The following is a 17,368-nucleotide window of genomic DNA, read 5'->3' on the forward strand; positions in this document are numbered from 1 at the left end:
ACACATTTATGCAGTTTCCTGCAGTGCGTTTTTGGAAAAGTTGCAGGCATTTTGTTACACAACATGGTGCATTTTTGGCTTTACAGACTTCAATGGAGCCAGCTCAAAAACCCATGTACATGCGTTTTTGGTAGAATTTGTGTTTAACAACCAGTCTCCTCTTCACACAAAACAAAAAACCCAGAAGAATAAAAATGCACCGTAAAAACACATTTAAAAAATGCATCAAACCCCAACACTCTTTATGGTGGTCAAGATCTGGAGATGAGGTCCTTGTCCCCATCAACATGTGGAAAATATGCTTTGCAAAGGGGGGAGGCTTGGATGCCCCTCCTTACAATATGCCTTTCTAATTTTGAGGGCATGTGGCCTGTTATGGTTGGAAGAGCGCACTCTGCCCTCCTTTCCTGGCCAGCCAGGCTCTATGACTAGATAAGGCCCCAGTCACACAAGGGAGACTTGTCATGAGACTGTTCATATCTGTGTGTTTTAAAAGTGCAGCAACTTTAAAGTAGTTCCTGCACTACTTTGGTTCAACTTTTCGGGTTGAGGGCCATAGACTCCAATGTAAATCGTTAAAAGTCGCACCTGTATAATATACATGCGACTTGTGGGTGACTTGTGAAAAGAATGCCGGGATTGAAAAATACATTTAAAAAATGCTGGCCGTCGCATCCTTAACAACCGATGAGTCATCAGCTGTCAGTGGGGTTTCCCGCTAAATAAAATAAATAAATAAATAGGCGTCAAAAAAATTTGCCAAAAGAACGGCATGGGGTCCCCCCCCCAGGTTCGGGCCTAGTATGGATTCAGAGGGGACCCCCCCAGGGCAAAATTTTTAAAAAATTGTGTGGGGTCTCCCCTAAAATCCGTACTAAACCCTTATCTGAGCATGCCGCCCGGCAGGTCAGGAAAGGGAGGGGACAAGCGAGCACCCCCCTCGGAGCATACCAGGCCGTATGCCCTTAACATGAGGGGGATGGGTACTTTGTGACAGGGGGGCTCTGCGCCCCCCCACCCCAAAGCACCCATCTCCCATGTTGATAAGGACAAGGGATTTTTCTCGACAACCCTAGCTGGTGGTTGACGGGGTCCGCAGGCAGGGGGGCTTATCGGAATCTGGAATCCCCTTTAAGAAGGGGCCCCCAGATCCCGGCCCCCCCTCCCTATGTGAATGGGTATCGGGTACATCATACCCCTACCCATTCACCAAAAAAGAAGTGTAAAGTTGAAAAAACAAGAGGCAGTTTTTGACAATTCCTTTATTAGTAAAATAGCTCTGAGCCACATCTCTCCCGATGCCACCATCATCTTCTTCCACCGTAGTCTTCCAGTGCTGTCATCTTTCGGTGTCGTCTTCTTCTTCCTCCTTGCCGTCTCCGTCTTCTGCTTCTTCTTCCTTACCACTGGTTACCCACAAAAAAAAAAATCTGGTCTTGTCGTGAAGCTGTCTTCCCCCGTTGTGATGTTCCCTGCTGTCCGGCGCCTCTTAAATAGCATGGGGCATGGCCATCCAATGACAACGCCCAGAGAGCCCACCCCCTGTCACAAGGGGGTAGGCTCTCTGGACGACGTCATTGGATTGCCACGCCCCATGCTATATAAGAGGCGCCAGACAGCGGGGAACATCACAACAGAGGAAGACAGCCTCACGACAAGACCAGCTGTTTTTTGTGTTTTAGCGGGTAACCGGCAGCAAGGAAGAAGAAGTAGAAGACGGCAGCGAGGAGGAAGAAGAAGACGCTATCAGAAGATGACAGCACCGTGGGAGAAGAAAGCGGTGGAAAAAGACAACGGTACTGGGAGAGACAGTGGCTCGGAGCTATTTTACTAATAAAGGAATTGTCAACAACTGGCTCTTGTTTTTTTAACTTTACACTGCTTTTTTGGTGAATGGGTAGGGGTACGATGTACCCCTACCCATTCACATGGGGTAGAGGATGGGAACTGGGGGCCCCCTTCCTAAAAGGAGGCTTCCAGATTCCGATAAGCCTCCCCGCCCTCAGATCCCGACAACCACCAGCTAGGGTTGTCGGCAAGAGGCCCTTGTCCTCATCAACATGGGAGCAAGGTGCTTTGGGGTGGGGGGGCGCAGAGCTCCCCCTGCCCTAAAGCACCCACCCCTCCCCCCATGTTGAGGGCATGGCGCTCGCTCGTCACGGCGTGGGGGGGTCCCCTCTGAATCCCGAAGGGCCTGGTATGGACCTGAGGGGAACCTCACGCTGTTTTTTCCGCAAATTTTTTTGAGGACAATCTGAACACATGGGGAGGAGTACTACATATACCAGGAACATCGCCATTGAAGTCTGGGCCTTCATATCATCTTTGGCTTGATAGACGCAGGTGTATGCGCATGCCAGTCCATCTAAAGGAGTCCGGGTTGGTGATCGAGTTCCTGAATACCATCCATGCCTCTTTGACCCACTGCCGCTGGCTTGTGTGTCCACAGCTTCGGGTAAGAGTATCCATCCTTTTCCCCTGGTGTTGGAGGCACATTGCCAGGTGTCGTGTGCGAATATCACCTTGTTTGATCCAGTTTTATTACTACTTCTCACGAATTTCTAATACCCTGGGCTCATGTTTAGGGGATTGAACATAACATGTTGAACTTTATTATATTCGAGTGACTTTTGTGTTGCTATAGATTTATTTAATTTTTTTTTTTTTTTTGCATGTCTTTCATACATAGGTTATTATTTGTGGAAATTTTCTGGCTGTCACAGGTCAGCATATTTTGTTTTGGGTATCACATCATTTAGAATTGTTTATTTATCGCCAGGATTACCCCTTGTATATATATGCATTTAGCATGGTACATAGCACAATGTTATTTTTGTGAATGCTTCGCAATATAATCGTTTTACTTTCAGCTCACTCGCTGATTGTATATATATTTAGCACCTCACACAGCACTTTATAGTCTGGTTTTTGGTCTCATCTGACCAGAGCACCTTCTTCCACATGTTTGCTATGTTCCCCACATGGCTCCTTGCAAACTGCAAAGGGGACTTCTTATGTCTTTCTTTTAACAATTACTTTCTTCTTGCCACTCTTCCATAAAGGCTAGATTTGTGGAGTGCACAACTAATAGTTGTCCTGTGGACAGATTCTCCCACCTGAGTTGTGGATCTCTGCAGCTCCTCCAGAGTTACCATGGGCCTCTTGGCTGCTTCTCTGATTAATGCTCTCCTTGCCCAGCCTGTCAGTTTAGGTGGACGGTCATGTCTTGGTCTTGGTAGGTTTGCAGTTGTGCCATACTGTTTCCATTTTCAGATGATGGCTTGAATAGTGCTCCGTGAGATGTTCAGGGCTTGGGATATTTTTTTATAACCTAACCCGGACTGGTGTGTCCCTTGGCCTTCATTTTGCTGGTTGTTCACTAAGGTTCTGGCATGGACTCACTAAAAGTGCTTCCACCACTAAGCAAAAAAAAAAAAAAAAAAAACACCCTAATATATATTGCAGCAGATAATCTTAATTTTTGTTATATTTGGGGCCATACTGAAGACTGTCTGGACAGTCTGTGTCTTGTTCTGTCAGGATACTTTAGGTTGGACAATGAAGAATCTGGATGACTTGCTAGGACAGCAGTTTAGTTAAGCTGAGGTGTTTGAGAATAGGATGAACAATAATTTTGTGAGATCTCCCTCTTGTGCCAGCACAATGCTGAAGGAAATATAGCCTGGTATCAGCGTAAAGTGGAATATTTTCCTTACAATAATCCTTTATATTTCATCATAAAGGGGAGATTTTCTTTTCCATTTTTTATTTGTAAAATTACAAGCAAAATTTGCCTTTTCACTGAACAGTGTGCAATTTGGAAAGTCCCAGTGGTACAAATAAATGCTGTCTATTAATATGACAATGCAGTGAAGATTTGTGTTATGGGGTATATAACACAGAACACAGCAAGCAGAATAGAGTGGTGTGAAGTATGACATTTACAGCACAGTGTACAGAATAGAAAGAATAGGGCAGTTTAGAAGAAGTCATGTACAGCACAGTGTATGGAGAAGATGCCACACAATTCACATCAATACCCTACCTTTAAACACACTCTTATAATTTTAGCACATGCACCCATCACATATCATGCTAATATCATAGCTCCTATCAGCAGGCGGTCAGGTGGGCTACAGGCAGGTCTATATCTGACCAGCATTTTCCACAAGCTTCACTATTATATGAATCACTATCCACCTCACATAACTCTCCTGTCCCACTTATTGCTGAATCTATTTACGCTAAACTCTGATGTATGAGAGGGTACAGGTGGGGATACCACTCATTGCCAGGGTTTTTACCTTTATTATAATGAATGGATTGGGGAATTTGGGGTAAAATTATTACTCATCGTGTAACAGGCCACCTAGGGTTTCATATAAATTCAGGTATTACAGCTTTCTACAGTACTGCTATAAACAAAAAGAATGGTAACACAGCAAACAGGCACAAATTCTGTTGCTCATCATAACCATGTAACCAACTTGAGACACCTGGAACTCCATCCATCCAAAATACATTATGTAAAATTAACTAAAACTGCACAGCTGCTGCAGTAACAGTTCCTGCAAGAATTTATTCTTCAATTTTAAAACCGGTATTTTAAAATGTAATAGTTATACTTGCTTTTACATCTTTGGGTTTTTTGTACATTTTACTTAATATATTATATTGGTATATAAAGGTAAAATATAAACAAAAGCAAAGTCTGTGTCTTCCGTATTTAGCATCTGATTTAGGATTTCAGCAAACACTTTGGAAAGCATTTTCGACAATACAATATGCGCGGGAACAGATCAGACAACATAGCTATCATTGAGTCTATTTCCTATTATGGATAAATACGAGAAACCATATAAACAAATCTGTCATGTCCTAGAAAGACCAAAGAATCACATTATAAAGAGTGACTCAACCATTTCAAAATCATACAACACAGTGTGCTGGGAATTGGAAACAGTCAGATTATACTGCAATACATTCCAGGAATGCTGCTTCACTGGCTGCAGGCCTAGTAAATGCAGATTGATAAAAGCTTTTATTATCCCTTTAGCATAAAAAAACCTGTTGCTCGTATACATGCTTATGCTTTTCCAATCTGTTGCTGCACGTGTTTCATTTAGCTGTTTTGTACTTAATTATTGCAAAAGTGTTTAGAAGGTTTTCCAAACAGGCCAAATCTGAACTGATTCCTTTCTGTGTACTCCATAAATGTGCCCCTGGAATAAAACATTTTCTGATAAAAAAAAAATAATCAATAAAGTTAAAAAAAAAAAAAATGCAGAAATAATGATAGATATATAGTAGAAATTGTAGTTATGGTTAGACTGAAATGATAAGTAAATGTTATTTTTTTGCTAAGTGAAAATTCCTCAAACCAGAGCTTTTATTTTAATATATAGAGGCAATTCAGCCAATAACGTATTATTTTTGTTAAAAGTCTGCTTGTAGGGTATTTTTCTAAACACAGCTGACCTTTTGTACAGTAATCATTCTTGGAGAAAAGTCTCTTCCCAGCCTCTTTTTAGACCATAATTGCCAAGGTAAAAACTATGGGCGGTGTGCCCTTTACCAGCATTTCCCAACCTCGATCCTTAGCGGCTGGCAACAGTTCACTGTAACATGCCACTGGCTCACAATTTCTGCTTGTCCATTCTGACCACCTGCCTGTTTCTAACTACGTACAATATATTAAAGTGGTTGTAAACTTATTTAAAAAAAGGCATAATGAGCTAGTATGCATCGCATACTAGCTCATTATGAAATACCTACCTTAGATTGAAGTTGTTGCAGCAGTCCCCGCACACCGCTGTGGCCGGTGACATGTCTCCCGGAGTTATTTCCGCGTTCGTGGGCTCCGGCGCTGTGATTGGCCTGAGCCGCGATGATGTCACTCCAACGCATGTGCACGGGAGCCGCAGGTCATGGCACGTCGACACATGCTTATACAGTGAATATCTCCTAAACTGTGCAAGTTTAGGAGATATTCACGGTACCTACAGGTAAGCCTTATTATAGGGTGGTGTAAGAGGGTTTACAACCACTTTAAATAACAGAAATAGTGCCTCGCTATTAATGAAAGTGTATAATCAATAGTGATACATCATAATACCCAATTCCGGAATGGAACATCATTAATAATCCATAAGAAAAAATATGTGCTTCAAAGTTCATAAAACATATCCAGTGACTGATTGAAGTGAATTCAGAAACATCAATACATCAGTGGTGCAAAAATCCAAACAAAGTGCTTGTTCTCTTCTCCACCAGTCTCACAGGCTGCTCACCTCACATCTGAGTCAAATCAGCAGTGTTTCCCTCTGGGGAAAATAGAGATAACTGGCTTGGTGCTGATGATAAACCTCCTTCCTCCAAGACACCTGCTCCTATGGGACATAAACCCCGATCATCTCGCCAAGTAGGATAGGTATGCAAAAAGAGAAGGCAAAATCTAGTGCTCTCCGTTTTAAAATATTTATTCCTATAAAAAAGGTAGGTAAAAACTCGAGGATGGCACTGTAAGCCGTGCAAGCTGGAAAAAACATTCAGACACAATAGGTCTCAAGATGGCCACGATGTGATGTCAATACGCAAGCTCCGCCCCTAAAAGGGGGAAGTCGTCTTCCATATAGTGTATCATAAAGAATTTTATTAACCACTTCAGCCCCGGAAGGATTTACCCACTTCCTGACCAGGCAATTTTTTGCGATATGGCACTGCGTCCCTTTAACTGACAATTGCGCTGTCATGCGATACTGTACCCAAACAAAATTGATGCCTTTTTTTTCCCACAAACAGAGCTTTTGTTTTGGTGGTATTTGATCACTGCTGCGGTTTTTAATTTTTGCGCTATAAAACGAAAAAAGAGTGACAATTTTGAAAAAATTTTTTTTTTTTACTTTCTGCTATAATACATATCCCAAAAATATATATATAAAAAAAAAAATGTATTTATCAGTTTAGGCCGATATATATACTTCTACATATTTTTGATTAAAAAAAAAATCACAATAGGTGTATATTGATTGATTTGCGCAAAAGTTATCATGTCTACAAACTATGGGATAAATTTAGGGACTTTTATTTATTTATTTTTATTGCTTTTACTGGTAATGGCGGTGATCTGCGATTTTTAGCGGGACTGCGACATTGCGGCGGACAAATCTGACCCCAAACTACACTTTTTGGGGACCAGTGACATTATTACATTGATCAGTGCTATAAAAATGCACTGATCGATGTATAAATGACACTGGCAGGGAAGGGAAGGGGTTAACACTAGGCGGCGATCAAGGGGTTAACTGTGTTCCCTGGGTGTGTTCTTGTACTGTAGGGGGGGTGGGCTGCCTGGAACACCACAGACATCGCTGTTCTGGATGACTGGGAACAGCAGATCTCCATCATGTCCCCTGTCAGAACGGGGATCTGCCTTGTTTACATAGGCAGATCCCAGTTCTGCCTCTGTATACTGCGATCGCGGGTCGCCGACAGACATTGAGTCCGCCGACCCACGGGCGCACTCGCTATATCACATGCACAGACCGATGTACACCTACAGCGATTTGCGCTATCCAGCCACCTTGCCGCACCCACTTGCAACTGCAGTGGGTGGTCAGGAATTGGTTAAACGCTGACAAGAACGTTAGACCCTACAGACCAATGGGTCACGTTAAAGTGGATCTTTACTGCATCTGAGCAACACAAACCAAAAACCCTATTTATTTCATTTTTGATATTCAAAGCAAACTCCATCCATCCATCCATCCATGTCTCCATGCTTTATTTTGTTGAGAAATCACTTTAAAAAACACCTATCATTTCTGGTCGTGGCCATCTTGAGTAGGGGCAAATGATTCATGTGGCATTTACTTCCTGAAATCCATCTCCCTTTAACTCAAGCATGCCTGCATAGAGTGTGCAGAGAAAACCCCTCATCCCCTCCTGAAGTCTCCTGGGATGTATGACATCATTTGCCTAGGCAAGAAACCAGGAAGTAATTGAAAACATGTAAAAAAATGTACAAGTAAATGAGATATACTTTCCTATTTACTAATAACCTAAAAATAATCAGTGTTGATTGAGAGAGTGAAGTTCAACTTTAAACGCATACTGTATATACACGGCAGCAGGATCATGTACCTGTATATGATCCTGCACTCCTGGGTCTGGGGCACGCAAGCGCACTGCCGGCACCCCGCTCCTGCTGTGATTGGACACAGCAGGAGCGAATCAACAGGTCCATCGTACACAATGTCTGCCGGGACCTGGTGATCGTTTCCGAGAGAGACAGAAAGGCAGATCGCTGTTCTTTTAGAAGGGAAGGTAGTGATCCTGTGTTTCTGTTAAGCAGAAACACGGATCTCTGCCTTCCCACAGCACAAACACTCCCCACACAGTTAGTAAGCACTCTCTAGGAACACATTTAACTCTTTGATCACCCCTGATGTTAACCCCTTCCCCGCTGGTGTTATTGGTACAGTGACAGTGAATATTTTTAGCACTGATCACTGTAAGCACTGATCCCCAAAAAGTGTTCAATTTCAATTTGCAATGTCGCAGTCCCACTATAAGTCCCTGATCGCCACCATTACTAGTAAAAAAAAAATAAAATTCCATAAATCTATCCCATAGTTTGTAGACGCTATAACTTTTGCGCAAACCAATCAATATATGCTTATTAGGATTTTTTACCAAAAACATGTAGCAAAATACATATTGGGCTAAATTGATGAAGAAATTCGATTTTTTAATTTTTTTTATTAGATATATTTTATGGCAGAAAGTAAAAAATATATATATTGTTGTTCTTTTTTTGTTGATAGCGCAAAAAAAAACAAAAAACGCAGAGGTGCTCAAATACCACCAAAAGAAAGCTCTCTACAGCATCCCACGGGCGCATAATTGTTAAAGTAACGCAGTGCCATATCGCAAAAAATGGCCTGGTCATGAAGGGGGTAAACCTCCCGGAGGACAAGTGGTTAAGCTTGTGCATCAATAAAAACAGCAACTAGGTGTCGCTCTCCCCCCTCAGCGATCAAAATCTTTCTTGGTCCTCCATCCAAATTTTTTAAGCTTCCTATGTACCTCATAGACGAAACATCTTCATAGTATAGTATGGTTTAAAATCGCCGCTTTATTAAAAAATTTGTACACAAAAAATTCTACACTATGAAGTGTATGTGACATCATGACCAAAATCAGACGTTGCGACAGTACAATCAGAAGTTGCGGGTCTGCCATCTTTAATGTGGTAGATTTGCCATAGTAGTTCCCTTTTTACATAAGCGTTTTTTTAAATAAATTGTTTTATCTGGCGAGAATCCATTGCAGAAGAGTACATACGTGGTGGTAGATAGGAAGACTGAGCATCACATTGGTGATTTTGACATTGCACTTGCACATTTTATGTGAGCACAATGAGTGGTTTTATTGGTTTACCAATATAATACTACACTACAAATGCTTTCTTTGTTTTATGCAATTTGAGGTGTAAGTGAGAAGTGAAGACTCTTGGAAACTTCAGTCTCTCAGGGAGTAGTGTGGCACCTGGTGGCTTTTTTCATTATTGCACAACGTAACATGACCCATTGGTATATAGGCAGGGACCTCCAGCTGTTGCAGAACTACAAGTCTCATGAGGGATAGCAAGACTCTGACAGCCATAAGCATGAAACCCAGGGGCAGAGGCACGATGGGACTTGTAGTTTTTCAACAGCTGGAGGTCCGCTAATTGCATATCCCTGGTATATAGAGTCTATTTTTCTGGTCAGCATTTAATAAAATTCTTTATGAAACACTGTATGGAAGATAACTTGAAAATGTGTGTTTACATACATGGACAATATGTAGTTGTTAAACAAGTAAGCACGGGGAATGTATTGTACGAATTTGGGGACCTATTTGGGGTAATAGGGTATTTTCAACTGCTGGGGTGTTTTGATCATTTGGGGAATTTTCCCAAGTTCTAATTTTATAATTATTCTGTTTCTAATTATGCTTACATCTTTATTAATACTTGATGCGTTCACTGGACATCTGTAGCCAGTGGGTAATACCAAAGGGCAATATAAGATCTGCCATGCATCCCAGTTCCAACTGCATTTGATTAGACTCCGCCCCTTGGTGCGAGCCAATGTCTAACACTTTGATTGACTTAAAATTATAGGCGTACCTCTGCCTAACTCCTTACAATTACTGGCAAGGCCAGTCAAGCAGCATAAGACCAAATAGCACCCAAGTATTTAAAGCCTATGTTTTTTTTGTTATTTTTTAAAGCAGCACAAGGGCCAATACTTACATTCAATGCAAAGTGTCTTAGTTGAAGTCTTCCATATCTGCCCACCCTTAATATCCCTGTATAGGTAATCTACCAAGTGCTAAAGGGGTTAATACAGCCACCGGACCTTTTGTAGGCAGTCATCAAGAGTGCCGACTATGCCTGCCTTTTCCACCCCCCTCCTTTCACAGAAGCTGTACTATAGCTTTCATTAATGGTAAGTGCTCTATGAATTGATAAGGCTTCCATTTATAGATTGTTTTTCATTGCTGGAAGCTATAATACTGCTTCTATGAATAGAGGAGGGGGGATAAATGGGCAGGGGGCATAGTCGCACTCTTGATGAGGGCATATGACAGGTCCAGTGGCTGTATTAAAGCAGCCATCAGCACAAGGGCCACTTATCCTGGAATGTAAGTACTGACCATGGTGCTAAGTTAAAAAAAAACTGTCTTTTTTTTTTTTTTTTTGAAGCTTTGTGTGTCTTGATGCATTGGGTTCAAAATGGCTGGAAGCAATCTTCCTTCTAGCTAACATGATCTTGTATTTTCATGTAGGAAAATATGCATTATTCTTCATGGAAAGTTCTTAGAAGCACCAAAATCCAAATGTCTGCTTGTGCAACCCAGCTTCCAAAGTCTAACATTATTATTATATGAGATTTATATAGTGCCAACGGTTTACGCAGCGCTTTACAATGTATAAGGGGGACAACACAATTACAGTACACTTCAATACAAAAGGTACAGGAGGGCCCTGCTTGTAGAGCTTACATTCTAAAGGGAGGGGGTGGTGGTACGGTACAAAAGGTAATAGCTGCAAAGAATGATTTGATGGGGGTGGCTCCGGGACAGTTATGTGGGTGTGGGATAGGCTTCCCTGAATAAATGAGTTTTTAGGGATCTCCTAAAAGGTGGACAGGGTAGGGGCTGATTGGACATACTGGGGCAGGGAATTCCAGAGGATGGGAGAGGCTCTGGAGAAGTTCTGAAGGCGAGCATAGAGAGCAGGAGGTCCTGGGAGGAGCGGAGGGGGCGATTTGGGCGATATCTGCAGAGGAGGTTGGTGATGTAGATGGGGGCGATGTTGTGGATGGCCTTGTATGTTATGGTTAGCATTTTGAATTTTACACGGTGGGGTAGGGGAAGCCAGTGAAGGGATTGGCAGAGAGGAGCAGCAGTCACAGATCGATTAGTGAGGTGTATTAGTCTAGCAGCAGCATTCATAATAGACTGAAGGGGGGATAGCCTGCTTAAGGGTAGGCCATTAAGGAGAGAGTTGCAGTAGTCGAGGCAGGAAATAATCAAGGAGTGAATAAATTGCTTTGTGGTGTCATTAGTCAGGAATGGTCAAATTCTGGAGATGTTGCGGAGGTTAAGGCAGCAGGATTTAGCCAGTGATTGAATATGGGGGCTGAAAGAGAGGTCAGAGTCAAGGATTACACCCAGGACCCTGGCATCTGTGGAGGGACCAATGGTTGTGTTGTTGATATTAATGGTGAAGTCACAGGAGGGGGACCGTGAAGGAGGAAATATAACAAGCTCAGTTTTAGAAAGATTAAGTTTGAGGAAGTGGTGTGACATCCATACCGATATGTCATTCAGCAAGTTTGAGATCCGCGAGGAGATAGAGGGGGTGAGTTGAGGAGTGGAGAGATAGATCTGTGTGTCATCGGCATAGAGGTGGTATTGGAAGCCATGGGAGGTTATCAACTAACATCCTCTGTTGAGGAGCCCAAGCAAGTGAGCATTTCTCTACACTAAAGTAAAGTAAAGAAACTACTGTAGAATCTCCTAGGAATTTAATGCTGTGTCATTTCCACATATATATGAATTGACGACTCTTGGTGTGACACAGCTCAGTGGATGCACACATAAACCAACAATTCTCAGTAACCAGGACAGTAAACCTGTGTAATCTCTCCATAGAAAGAGTTTGGCTTTCCTAGCTTGTTTCCCTGAAGACTGAACCCACTGTGTTAAGACTTGAAGCAATTCTTTTGTTTTTTATCTAGACAATGGAAAGCTAAGAGTATCCCATCAATCTCCCCAAAAGGTGGGGAAACAAAAAGCATAGCAATCCACTAAAAAAAATATAATCAGAAAACTCAATCTGTACCTAATGGAAACAGATGGTAATATACATTTTTATTTGGTGAAAACACACATAGCTCCCAGCATCAGCCAAATAGCACTGCTATAACGTGACAGTCATTTATCAAAATGTTTAGTGTATTGGAGGCATTGCAGCTGAAACATATTTTATTCATTTCAAAACATACACATGCCCTCTGTACTGTTTAATACCCATGATAAAAATATAAGAACATTATGTATTTTGCTCATTTCCATTGTATTGTCATTTTTTTTTTTTATTGTCCGCATAAAGAAATCAACATGGATGTAAAGGATGTAAATCAGAGTCATAAAATCTTGCAAGAATTTTAAGGCTGAAACCAATAGATAATTATCACAAAGTTTTAGAAATGTTCTTTAGCTCAAAGTACAGAAGTTGGTATGTTGCTTTTTTCGCAAAGAAGAATTTCTATATTGCCTCTTTGCCCTTTGAGGGATTTTTAACACAAGCACAATTGTTGACTAAAGGTGCATATTCCATATATATTAAACAAGTATTTTTGTATATTATTCATTGCCTCTTTTAGGCATTAATGGGTTGATTTACGAACGGCAAATAGATTGTGCACTTTGCAAAGTGCATTTACACTCTGCAAGAGCAGTTGCTCCAGAGCTTAGTAAATGAGCAGAAGCTCTGCTGACTTTCATCATCCAATCATGTGCAAGCAATAATGCTGTTTTTTTTTTTTTTTCCTTGCATGTGATTGGGTATTCTTTGTAAAATGAAGGCTTGCCTCATTTACTAAGCTCTGGAGCAACGCACAGTCTATTTGCCTTTAGTAAATCAACCCCATAGCATCCATAACCCATCATGTGTGATCTCATCAGGTCCAAAAATACTCTGAATGTTAACCACTTGAGGACCAGCCGCCGCAGTTATACTTCGGCAGGTTGGCTCCCTGGGCAAACCGCCATAACTGTACGTCAGTCACTTTAAGAGCACTAGGGGGCGCACCCGTGGCTCGACGCCGGAGCCGATGCTCATCCGCGATCACTCCTGACAGAGACAGAACAGAAATCTGTCAATGTAAATAGACAGATCTCCGTTGTGTCGGTCTCCTCCCCCAGGCAGTCCCATCCCCACACAGTTAGAAACACTCCCTAGGTAAAACACTTAACCCCTTGATTACCCCCCTAGTGATAAGCCCTTCCCTGCCAGTGACATTTATACAGTAATCAGTGACAATTTTTAGCTTTGATCGCTGTATAAAAGTCACTGGTCCCATTGACAATTGGTCAATGATCCAAAAATTTGAATATGTTTTATAGCACAAAGTAAAAAAATATTGTTTTTTTTTTCAAAAAACTGTCACTCTTTTTTTGTTTATAGCGCAAACAATAAAAACCGCAGAGGTGATCCAATACCACCAAAAGAAAGCTCTATTTGTGGGGAAAAAAAGGACATCAAATCCTTCCGGTCCTTAAGTGGTAAACTAAAGTATGCAGTAACCAAAAACTGAGTTTTCGTGCCTTAGCAAATGAGATAAAAGATAGTGCAAAGTTACTTTGCAGAGAATACCATGAAGAAACTAAATAAAATAAATGATTTTTGCTTGCACATGATTGGACGATTAACACAATTTCGCCTCATTCACTAAGCTAAATGAATATTTACTCCGCAAAATTATTTTACTTTAAGCAGTATTAAATCCAAGAGCAAACATTTATTATATTGCAGCTTACCAATTAGATCACTTAGATGTGATGGCTGTATTCATTTTTTTTTAGGCTTTCTTTCTTTTATTTTTACCTGAAGATCTAGTCAGTAAGTCTGCTGCTTTTCAAAATGCAGATGCAGCAATTACAGGGATAAGACAAACCATTTACTACAGACAAGGGTGCTTACAATGATTATCTTGTATTTATTCATGTAAACCTATATCACAAAAAGAAAAAAAGGTTTGCTGTAACTGCTTATAAAGTAGTAGCTGGAGTTTGGCTTCAATTTTTTGGTGTATTTAAATTTACTAGTACATCTAACACTCCCCTCCCCCAGGCTGACAATTCTGCTGCTTGCTGTGCCCCCTGTGCTCCTTCATCCAGAGTGGAGACCCTCTAATACAGGAAAAGTGATACTGGCCTGATCATCAGGTGAAAATAGATAGAAAGAAGCCTGAAAAAGAAAACAAATGCAGCCACCACATCTAATGGTTGGTAAGTAACAATATATTGTATTTTTGGTATGGGTTTATTGCCGCTTTTAGTGAACGAGGTAAGGCTTTGCTGATGGTAATCATTCAATCATCTGAAATCAAGAATTCTGTTTTTTTTATATATAAAATGTATTACACATAATTGGGTATTCTTTGCAAAGTTATTTTTATTTGTTTTTGTTTCATTTCATTCACTAAGGTAAGTGATAATCCACTCTTCACTGCAAAGTGGAAATTGAATTTGAAAGTGAATATTCTCAAAATTTTTAGTAAATAGACCTCACTGTCTGTATTTACATAAATAGACTTTTAGCATACCTCACAACATTTTAAAATGGGAATGAGGGACACCTATTAGCAAAAGTATGCAGGCATAGGATACACCCCCTACCAAAAGTTTAGTTAAACCCACAAGTGCTTTTTTTTTACCACTACTATTCCTTTATACCAACTTTTGGAATTTACAAATACAGCAATTCAGAAATTGGATGAAAGGTTTAGCACTGGAAAACACTTTTTGAAGGAAACATTGTGTGTTTTATATTCAACTATATAGATCAGATCAAAATGAGGGACAAACGAGGAGGAAAGAGGGACAGGGGGACTTTCCAAATTAAGGACAATCCCTCGAAATCAGGGACAGTTGGGATCAAAGCTTTTAGCAGTATAGAGCAGTGGTTATCAATTTATGCATAAAGGATGTCTTAACTGCCTCTGAAAGCATCAAAGAGCTGCACATACTATTCAGTATATTCAATGCTACAGAAAAAGTCATAAACTGCAGACAATGTACAGGAGAAGACTGGAGACTGCAGACATGCTACAGGTGTTGAAACACACACAGTTCCACAGCTCCGCACAAGACTGGCCTCTCCTGCACATGGACAATCCGGTTGTTGGCCATAACGATCAACCTCCACTCCTTCTTTACTGATTGATTAGTACAGACTGGGAAATGCTGAAGTTCATTTCTGCTTTGATTTACATAAAGTGTATGATGTTCTATTATTTTTTTACTGTTTGATTGCATTGTTTTATCACTTTTTTTTTTTTACACACTTATGCATGTGCATTCATATTTGAGCATATATATTCTTGGTTTCTGCATACTATTTTTGTGTTTTTTTCTTTACAGATCAATATTCCTCCTACTTTAGACTCCTGACGAAACATGTAGAGTGAGAGACTGGATTATTGCTAATATGGATCCCCCATGGTTGTGAGGATACTATGTCATAAATATTCAATCCGTGACAGAGGAATATATGTTTTAATAATATATGTTTTGTTGTCTATGAACAGAAAATATTGTGAAATTAATTTTAAATACTAAATTGATGTAATAAATACTATGATTCTAATAATAATTTAGAGTTGTGAATTCATATCGTACCATGAAAGTCCTGAGTGCCTCAATCCATTTCCCTATCTAGTATTTCAATTTATAGGACATAGGTACTGTTATTAGCTTATATCTGTGTAGCACACATCACTATACACCTCCACTCTTCATTGAAAATAGCGAAAAATCAGCCACACTCCAATTAGCTCTTCTTGCAGTATGTGAGCAAGCCAGGAGTGGTGAAACACGTCAAGGAAGTTGGTTTTGGGTTGGAGACATTACTGTATGCAGTCAACACACTGATTATTAAAAATACTGCAAGAAGAGCCAATTGGAGGCAGTGATTTTTTTCCTGTTTTCAATGCTACAGGTGTTGTTAGATACTGGAAAGCTGCTGCAGTAGACAGTTAGACACTGAGGACATGTAAAGTGAGACTGCTAAAGACCACTGTCATTGAAGCTCCTTTTTAAATGCTCCCACTACCTGGGATTTGCACAAGGACACACAGCAAGCACCAGTGGGCTACAGGCTGCACACCAGGGCTATACAATATACTCTATTATGTAAACCACTATGTGGAATGTAAAAGGTCAAACAGCCACAAAAATATATTGATATACTGATGTAGTGGTTTTTACTATACACACTCACGGTTGCAAGTTTTTGAACATCTTCATCAGATGCTCCCAGTGAAGCAAGTCCAATCTCTTGGGAAAACTGGGCAAATTTAAGATCAGCAAGTAAAGGAACATGCCCCAGGAGCTCATGACACGTGTCCCTAGAAAAAATAGTGACAAAATGTAAAATGTTAAATTTATCCATGGGCAATATCTATAATTATTCAGTAATTATTTTATAGTGCAGACAGATAACCAAAGCCTACGTTTTTTATTGAATGCAATGCTCAATTAAAAACACAGTTCAAAACACCAAAAGAGAAATTTCTGGGATATCTTTAGTTGATAGTTGGTATAGTGAAGATAAATGCCAGCTTCAAGATACAAGGCCCCTTCATGTAGCAAACTACTGACAAATGTATTATATATAGACAATACATAGACTTCTGAGAACATTTTAGGGCTGACAATAATTGTATAATATAGTGTCGGTACCAATGCCCCCTGCCCAAATTTAACGTATTTTAATACTTATTTGGCAGTACTGTAATGTCGCCTCCTCAACACCTGTTTTAACCCTGAAAATGCAGATACAGTACACTGTACTCCAAACATGTGCACTCCATGGGGTTGCAGGGCTGTTGCAACATGGCTCCATTCTTTCCAATTGGTCACATTTGGTGGCAGTACTGCCCGTTTAGTGCAACTCGAGGTGTCGTTTTTGCCACAGCCCTGTACAGTCTTGAGCGGCATTTGTTTGTTTAGGTGGGTTGTTGGGGGGCAGCAAAAAGGCTATCTAGTCCTAACACTCAAGGGGACTGTCAGGAACTAACTTATATTT

General features: G+C 40.6%; 1 protein-coding gene across 1 annotated transcript in view; it reads right to left on the reverse strand.

Moving 5' to 3' along the window:
- The window catches only part of TPH2 (tryptophan hydroxylase 2), a 471,842-nt gene that overhangs the window by 273,948 nt on the left and 180,526 nt on the right, over positions 1–17,368 (reverse strand). The window contains exon 8 of the mRNA XM_073620034.1: positions 16,562–16,688. Coding sequence (XP_073476135.1) covers positions 16,562–16,688 — 127 coding nt within the window. The remainder of the gene's footprint in view (positions 1–16,561; positions 16,689–17,368) is intronic.

The sequence above is a fragment of the Aquarana catesbeiana genome, linkage group LG03, assembly GCF_042186555.1.
Source record: "Aquarana catesbeiana isolate 2022-GZ linkage group LG03, ASM4218655v1, whole genome shotgun sequence".
NCBI lineage: Eukaryota > Metazoa > Chordata > Amphibia > Anura > Ranidae > Aquarana > Aquarana catesbeiana.